General features: G+C 36.2%; 1 protein-coding gene across 1 annotated transcript; it reads right to left on the bottom strand.

Moving 5' to 3' along the window:
- Nucleotides 1–362: 362 nt before the first annotated feature.
- Nucleotides 363–7478, bottom strand: LOC128191325 (uncharacterized). Its single transcript, XM_052863401.1, has 2 exons — nucleotides 6875–7478; nucleotides 363–4288 (listed from the first exon to the last, which is right to left on the bottom strand). The coding sequence occupies exons 1-2, from the start codon at nucleotides 7476–7478 to the stop codon at nucleotides 363–365; spliced, it is 4530 nt and encodes a 1509-aa protein (XP_052719361.1).
- Between the last annotated feature and the right edge of the window lie 1930 nt (nucleotides 7479–9408).

The following is a 9408-nucleotide window of genomic DNA, read 5'->3' as shown; positions in this document are numbered from 1 at the left end:
ATTTATTTCAAAAACATTCACGTTTTGTCCAGGTCTCAGCCAAGTCTCTGTTAGGCAGATTATATCTGCATTTTTACATCGAAAATCCATCTGAAGATCATTGAAATGTTTGCTAAGGCTTTGAATATTGTGAAGATAAATCTTTATGCCATTATCTGATGTTTCAGCGTTTGGGAGTGTTAATTTCGGCATTTTGTCTAGAGCTGCATTGACTTCTGGATCAGCATAAATTCTTTTCTGTACCATTTCAGGTTTATTTGATTCAATGAATAATCCTTGTTTTGACGTAACCCTGCTCAACGCAACATAGCCTTGTCCGGGTGAAAATGTCCGGTCTAAATTAACTACTACTTTATCAACCGTCAATCCTTGCACTTTGTGCGCTGTACAGGCCCATGACAATCGTAACGGAAACTGATGCCGAACAACGTTTTTTGTTTCTGGGACATAATATCCTCATGAATCCTTTCAATTAAAACGATATTTCCATTTTTATTTCCATTTCCATGTTTCTTCCCAACATTTCCATTATCAAAGGTTACTCCTATTGCAACAACTGTGTTTTGTGCATGTCTCTGACCGTAGACAAATTTTGATACAATTCCCATAACTCCATTTACAAGGCCATCATCTACGTTGCAGTTTCTTGTGAGCATCACTCTTGCACCGAGTCCTAATAACAATGTGCTTGGAAGACTGTCTGTTTTAGAGCTTGTCAATGGCTTATCTCTTACGATCAGTTTTCCTGTAGTTCTATCTTTTGTGGAGTCTTGAGCATCAATCTCAACAAAGTCGTCACATTTTTTTCTAAGCATTGTCAAGTTATAAGCATTAACCTCATCATTTGTTGCATAGACATGAAGAACATCGTCTGGCCCCTCTCGTACACATTCGTTTAAGATAGCGTTAGTTTGTTCTTCTAATGATTGTTTTATTTCTCTTGTTCGAAGTGTATTCAGTGTCTCTGCAAATGGAATGTCTTGTCGTTGCCTCATAATTTCTTTCAATTCTACTACTTTGAAAAGTTCCAGCCAAAAATCGAAAGGATAAAGAGCACTATCCTTATAGAGACGTTCATCTTTGCGCTGTTTCACAGGTGGAAGCTGATAGAAATCTCCAACGGCAATTACTGACACTCCCCCAAAAGGTTCCTTGCATTTCTTAATCTGTACTAGTCTTTCATGAATATAGTATAATAATCTTTTATACACCATTGAAATTTCATCAATGACCAGAATTTGAAGATCCGAAAGTTGAACTCGCATTTCACTGAGAGTCTGTTCTCTCAATGGTTCATAAGGCAATGGCATATGTTTTGGCAGTGAAAACAAATGGTGAATAGTATTTCCTCCGATGTTAAATGCAGCTGTTCCTGTGAAAGCTGTAAGAAGAACTGAAACACTATCGGGAGCTGTCAAGTTTTTTTCCAGTAAGCGTGATGCTTCATAATGTATGGCTTTAATTAGATGACTCTTGCCTGTTCCTGCTCCGCCAGTTATGAAAATGTGCAGCGATTCAAGTTTTTCGCCGAAGCTTTTCTTTAAACACCAATCTCTCACCAAGTAAAATACTTTCATTTGAGTCTCATTCAAATTTTGAAGAACATGAGTTATCTGTTCTCTTGACTGTGTATTTTGGTTTACCTTGTAGAGAACATCAGAATTATTTTTAGGTTGCATGTCTGGTAATTCTTCTGTAGCATTCAAGTCTAGATCATCATTTCTATCTCTAGAGCATTCATGTCTCATTACTTCTGTCTCTGGACAAAGATTTGCCCAAGCATCTTCTGGCTCCCCGATCTGTTCGAAGTTTTCTTGTGCTTCTGCGATAGCATCTTCATTTTGGGCATACCTTGCTCTGTTTGTGTCAACAATGGATTTGACAGATTGCAATTTCTGTTTTCCTAATATTCGCACGTGCCCGTTTTCGTAAAATGCCTCATATTGATCATAACCTGGTGGTTTTAGTTGATTAGTTCCCAAGTAAGGCAAGAACAGTTGTAATTGGCACTGGTAATACTTTTCCGGCATTTTTTTTGCATCGAATCTTGGGTATCGTATTATTGCCGGCTTGGCACGTGTTCGCTTCTGAATAAATCCTTTCGAATTTTGCAGTTCAAATACATTTTCATTTTTAGTCTTTGGAACCTGTGATTTGGCAAGGACTCTGAATTCTGAGCAAAATTCTGCAAGGCACATGTTTTGAAACAACGGTTCATTTGGCCGACTTTCATATCTGTCTACAATGTTTGACATCCATATATCTTCATCATCTTCTTGCTCAATTTCATCGGTTTTTCTTGATTTTTGTATTCTTTTGATTTGAGACAATGGTTTTGTGAGTCTAGTCGGATTCTCCCCAACTGGTATAAAGACAACCTTTCTCGAACATTCCTTCATCTTCAGGTTACAAACGCGATACACAGCTTCCTGTGCACTCACTTCTCTGTGATTTAAATACGCAGAGCCAATTTTCTTTAAGGTTGATCGGGCACTTTCATTTCCTTCTTCTGCCTCTATTTTGGTTTGTTTTAACACCATTCCCATTTCTCTTTCAGACTTTGATATGTATGAAATTATGTAGACTATACAACTAAATGGATCCAAAACAAACTGAATATCCATATTAGCATTCCAGCATTTCAAAAGACATGGATTATACTGATTGGTCCATAATTCGGATGGGTTTCTTTTAAGAACAACTGATGTTTTTTTTGCTAATCGTTTGTGTGCTTCCACGTACTGAGCTTGTGTTAAGCCTAACTTCTCGAAAACCTGTTCCGTGTTTTCCAAACCGTTTGCATCATCTTGGATTTCATTCCAAACTTGTAAAAGGATTTGTTTAGCCTTTGACTCTTCCTCTTTGAAGTTAATTGCATCCGCATCATTTTCGAAGTTGTCTTCCTCACTCGGAGAGTTGATGAATGTACATGCAGAAGGAGGTCTAGGAAAATTAAACCTACATTCTGTGCCCTTCTTTCTACACGACTTGGAATGCTTTTTGCTGTGTTGTTGTACAGACAAAACAATATCCTTGAGCTCCAAATCTTCATTGTCAGATGGTAATGCACAACTCACATATTTGTCAATGAAATTGCATACTTCTTCCTCTCCGTCTTCATCAAAGTTTGGAGCATTTTCTACCCAATATAAGCAATGCATGTGGGGTGACCCTCTTTGTTGGAATTCAACTCTCTGGAAATAATCAGTAACATTTCCAATTGGTTGTGATGGTGAAAATATCACTTCTGTTTGAAAAACATGAAATCTATGCTCGAACATTCTAGCAACTGTGACAGGATTACTTTTCAGCACTTCATTTTTTTCACTCCAGTCCAACATAGAAGGGTCTCTGGTATCATTTTGTTGTCTCAATATTGTTGAAATTGCATCATTCCATCTATGTTCTGCAGCAGAAAATGAGCAAAACCACGTTGGGATTCCTAGCTGACGAAGCATAGCAAACAGATCTTTTTGTGCGGCTGACCAATATGCTGGCGTTCCACGGATGGGTTGCATAAACCTTAAAGCCTCGTCATTTTTCATTAACTTTGATAGAATTTCGGGGTTTTGTACCATATTAGCTGTCATAGTTTGGTCACATTCCAGTCTCCTAACAGATTTTCTGATAGATATTTGTGTCTTTTCTATGACTTGATTTAAGTCAGACATAAATTGGCTGAAAAAGATGTAGCTGCTGTCTTTTGCGAATCTGTCATCAGTATTCATAAGACGATTGTTGAAATATCTTGACAGTGTAATTCGTTTTTCTCTCTCGTCATTCCACGAAAAGTTTCCAGTTGGAAAGAGGTACGGAAATGTTTTTGCCTCATTTCCTGGCTCTTGTAACATTCTTATCGGATTATTTCCTTCACCAGGAGCAATATCATAAATATCATCAAAGTAATGATCGAGAACCACCTGAGCAATATCAACTGGTTGTAAACAAGAATCTGTCGCAATCTGCTGTTGTTCATCATCGTATGATAATTGTTCCTCAATATCAGCTGTTGTATGGCAACTGTCAACATTTCCATTCCAGTTTGTGTCTATTACTACATCTTCATACCATTGATTGTTTCTTTTCAAATACTGTAATGCCTCGAATACGTGTTTTGGATTGACGAACTGGTATTCGATGTATCCTTTATAATTCAGTTTTCTCTTAAGCTTCACTCTTAGTAACAGGTCTTCCTCGGGTTTCATTGGTAAACTTGTTACTTTCTTCAGATCTGACGGAACGCATACAACTGGTCCATGAATATTTTGTTGACCTCCGTGTGGAAGAGCTATAATTTTCATAAACGGAATGTGTATCGCAATCAAATGTTTTTCAAGACTGTTTAGTTCTTCAAATTCCTTTGGAATATCTTCAAGAGCCATTTTATTAGCTGCTGCTTCTGCTGGGATATTTCCACTCAAAATTTTCCTGTGACATGTAAAACAAATCCATAAATTGGATTTTATACAATTCTCTGGACATGTTTTTGTACACTGGTGGGAATACTTTTCTTGAATGCAAATCTTTGCAACATTTGCTGCCTGTTCGGTTTTGGTATAAAATTGGCGTTCACACTTTTGAACTTGATTCTTAAATAAGAGTCGATCACAGCAACAGCATGAATAATCTATGCCTTGCTTGGCCTTTTCTTTAAATAGTTTCATAGTTTCTTCCTGATTTTCCAATCTAGCTCGATGAACATCTCTCTGTTTCTTAACTCTCTCTTTTATTTGTGATTTTGCTTTTAGACTGGAATCGTATCTATTTTTACTTAAAGCCTTTCTTTTTGCCCTGAATAAATCATCATTTTTATACTTTTTAGCAGCTGCATGAAGTTTTGTCTCCCGGAAATTTTCATTTTCCCTGTATTTCAATGTGCTTGCAGTACTGACGTGAATCCTGTGCACTTCATCTAACTTGTATTTCAGTTTACTGTTTGTTTTGACATGTTCTCGGTGTTCAGCGTTTGATTCGTATTTTTGAATACTTTTTCTTTTGACGTCATCTCTGTGTTGTTTGTCTGTTGAATACCTCTTAATGCTTCTCTTTTTTAATTTTTCTTTATGTTCTTCATCATTTCTATATTTTTCAGTGCTTCTCTTTTTGACATTCTGTCTATGCTCAATATCTGTCGCATATTTCTCAATACTTCTCTTTTTAGAAGCATTCTTATATTCTTGATCTGTTGCATATGCCTTAATAATTTTTGTTTTCATTCTTTGTCTATGGTCAGTATCTTCTTGATATTTGATTTTGCTTTTCTCTTTTGTTTTGATATTGTAGTCAATGTCAGAGTGATACCTTTGTTTGCTAACATTTCTGATATTATCTTGAAATTCTTCATCTTCCAAATATCTTTGTGCAGCTGTTTTGAGCTTTTTATTTCTAAAATTCATGTCATTCTGGTACTTCTTTCTCAAACACTGTTTCCGTTCCTCTGCATAACTTTGATTTTTTAGTACTTTTGACGATTGTTGTCTAATTTTTTGCATTCGTGTCCGGTTTCGGCATCGCTTTTCATACTCAAGGGAACCTTTATGAGTTGGCATTTGGGTCATGTTTGACTCTTCTCCATTAACCGAGAGCACAACATTATAATGGTTTTGTTGCCGATGATTAAAGTAAAGTGCTCCTGTTCTGTTTTGTTCATCAGGTTCTACATCATTCACTGAAAATCTTATCCATCTTCCTCCAGAGAATGTGTATATATCGCTGTTCAGCAAGTGAGCTGTAGCAAATATTTCAACCTCAGTAGCCCACGTACCTTCTTGTGTCATTTGTGTAGAAGAAATGTGACTTTCTACAGATTGTTCATCATGTACGAATGGTTGAAATAATTGCTTGTTTTCCATCATATGCTTACAGACAGCGTTGCGCATTACATTGTGAAAATCCTCTGAGTTTGTAAGACTGAATGAAACGGCTCTGAAAAAGCAGTTTCCATCTCCTAAGATTTCCTTTTCTATCCTTGGGGTAGTTATGTTTGTTCTCGAACACTGATTATCAATTGAATCCTTGTTTAATATGCAAGGGACATTCAATTTTTGACAAAGATGTTGTCTCATGCTTAAATTCAAAGGGAAAAAACTGAACTGAAACTGCTCTTGACTAATGAACACAACATCATCATTTCTGTCATATGTTTCAACACTCGTGGTTTCTAATAACATGGGGCTTTCAAACAGGTCACCAGAATTTTGTTCGTTCTCTAGCTTGTTATTGTCATGTTCAATAGAGTTCATTTTGCAGGACACCCCAGTCAAATTACATTCAACGCTGTTTGAATATTTCATTGAAAGAGCAAGATTCAGTATGTGTGAATATACTTCACCTACATTATGAAGTAAAACCCTTGTACTTTTTCCAAACATACTTAACATCCCATTAGAAGACCTTGAATGAGAATCAAAAGCAAAATATCCACTTTCTGTTTTACCTATTAAAAAGGTGTTACCACCAAAGCAAACAAAGCAACCATCAGTTTCTGCAAGAGCAACCTGCAAAGCTTCATCCAGAGGTAATGCATTAAATTCTGCAAAGTTCAATTCATCCTCAGCCATAATAACACTTACAAGTGATTCGTTTGCATGAAATTGGTATGATCGATTAAAACATTCAAACAGTTCTGGTAATTCTTCCACAAGCAAATACCTTTCAGTAATTGATGAGCTCTTTTGCAGATATGAATACAACTCATTCCCTGTCATTAATACTCTGTCCAAATCTTGTGTAGTCCAATTCTTTGCATTTTTAAATTTGTGATAGGCCAATCCTGCTAAACAATTTGCAACACATTGAGTTCCAGCATTCTCTTCAAACAATGGATTAGCTTGATGAAATGACCCCTGTACTGAATAAGTTGAAACACAGTTACCTGTTTTAAATGATTTCTGCGTATTTCTGTCTCTTCTGTTTTCCTCAATATCATTATCTGAAATAGCATATTTCTCATAGTTTTCATTCTCATTTCTATTTGATTTCCTTTCAGTTTCCTTTTTGTTTACCGTCAAAATGCCCTCATCTTTTGTTTTCCTACTGGTCCCTCCATACATAGAGGTTTCCAGCTGCGCCTGACCTGCTGGTCCAGACACGTGCACGGTGTCCGGTCCAGGTGCCCTCGGTGGAGCACAAACCCTTTCTAGGGAGTCAGGGGACGGTGCCTTGTCCTGCTCACGGACAAACAGACTTCCCCGAGGAGATGGCAACCTCGGGGCAGGTGAATGCATTTTCACTCTAGGCGAGGCCTGCACCCTGGCCAGGGGTTTTTCCTCTTTAGGCGGAAACCCCATAGAACCGTGCCCCGGAAAATTACCGGGAGAAGCTGCCTCAGCTTCCTCCTCTGTTCCGCAAGGAACAGAGGACTTTGTCAAGGTCTGGTCGTCTAGGACATCAGGAAAAGATCTGCGTCTCTTCTGTCTCATTTTCTCTCTATTTCTTTCTCGCTTTTGTCGAGTGTTGACAGCTTTTTTCTTCGGCATCTGCAAAAAATATCCCTAAAACTTAAAGTTTTAAATATAATTTCTGCATTATTTATATTCATTCTTATTTGAGTGCAGGCACAAGGTAATCGTAATCAACTAATCATATTTGATTGTAATGGATACTTGATTATAACAAGAAGCCCATGGGCCACATCGCTCACCTGAGCATCACTAGGCATGATAAAATCAGCTGTATGGAGTCATAATACAAAATATCTAGACAATGTGGTTTAATACATGTAGATCCTGTATAACAAAAATCTGGTTCACCCATAACATTCTTATATTAACAATCAAATCCCTTTTTAACAGGATGATTTTATAGTCATATCACATTCGGCACTGCAGTTGTCATAAGACCCTAAACGATTGTTTATATACAGGATATAAACCTACATCAAACTCTGAACCCTTTATGAGGCCCGATAATCGTCCAGAAACCAAAGTTTTAACACTTTTAAGGAATCAGCAATATGTAAAAATCCTTGCATAAAAGTAATAGCATATATAATAACATTTCAATGTTGTAATTATTATCAATAATTAAAATGTTTTCTTTTGTACAACTGGATGTGGCCCCACCCTATTCCAAAAGATTTTAATTACTACATTTGAATCTACATTATCTGATGTTACTTTAAATAAAAATACAGCTCTTTTTGGCAAATGTTTTTTAGAAAATCAAAGGCCGGAACGGCCACAAAGGCGTCGAACAGACATTTTCTTTTATATAGAATGATATCAATAACTTGAATTTCTGTTAATTTAATAGTGACTTCGTATTTCAAATAATTTTAGACATAGAATAGAGATGTATATGAATTATGTTTTGTGCTGCTTTAAAAACAGAAATAAGTTTATTTTCTTATAAAATAGGTATTGGTGCTTTTACAATTCAAAAACTCATTATGGTTACAAAATTCGAAGAAAGTTCAAAAATAAATTATTTTTTTTAAAACAATTTTCACAAGTTCATGATTTGAATACATTAACAGTATGTTCCTATTATAATAACAAAACATACTTTTATTTATTCCAATTCCCATTTGAAACAAGATTCCCTATGGTACGGTTGTTTACAAACAAATCCACAACACGTGCTATCTAAAATGCTCTACCAGACCAACTACATTATCGTGTTTATTTTTAGCAACAAAATCACTAGATACGTTTATCGCTTACATATTTTTTGGAGACCGTGCCCGATAACAAATAAATTTACATCGCAAATTTTATTTCTATCGGGCACGCTCTCTAATTAAAATGTAAGCGATAAACTAAACTAATATTTAGTGAATTTTTACACCTGATTGAATTCATCCGCCATTTCTTGATTAAGCAAATTTATACTTATGCAATGAGTTGTCAATAACCAGGTAGGCAAAGTTTTTTTTTTGTACACAATTTATTTTTATAAATGGACTACGTTTAATACTTTAAGGAACTTATTTCTTATGCGCATTTAAAAGGCGGTGCAGTGCATGAATTTGGACGATTGCCAATCCAGACGATCGCTAGAAGGCTCTCGAGCATTAGCTCGACGCCTTAAAAAATATGATATTTATGTAATACTTTGAAAAAATTTGTCCCATCGCCCTCGTTGTGACCCCACCCTACTCTCAGGGATCATGATTTGAATAAACTTGAATTTTCATTACCTGACGATGCTAACACACCAGATTCAGCTTTCCTGACCAAATGGTTCTTGACAAGAAGATTTTTTTAAGATATACTCTACATATTCCTATGTAATAATTCGACCCCCTCCCCATTGTGGACCCACCCCATCTCCGAGGGTCATGTTTTCACAAATTTGAATCTACACTATTTGAGGATGCTTCTACAGGAGTTTCAGCTTTCCTGGCCACATAGTTTCTGAAAGACGATTTTTAAACATTTACTCAATATATTCCTTTATAAAAAAATT

The sequence above is a fragment of the Crassostrea angulata genome, chromosome 7 (assembly GCF_025612915.1).
Source record: "Crassostrea angulata isolate pt1a10 chromosome 7, ASM2561291v2, whole genome shotgun sequence".
Lineage (NCBI taxonomy): Eukaryota > Metazoa > Mollusca > Bivalvia > Ostreida > Ostreidae > Magallana > Magallana angulata.
The sequence above is the reverse complement of the archived record's forward strand: the minus strand, read 5'-3'. Positions and strand labels throughout refer to the sequence as shown.

Coding starts and splice junctions, on each gene's coding strand:
- LOC128191325 (XM_052863401.1), bottom strand. CDS start 7,478: ATGCCGAAGAAAAAAGCTGTCAACACTCGACAAAAGCGAGAAAGAAAT. Junction 4,289..6,874: donor GCAGAAATCATTTAAAACAG/GTAACTGTGTTT, acceptor TGAAAATTATAG/CTCTTCCACACGGAGGTCAA.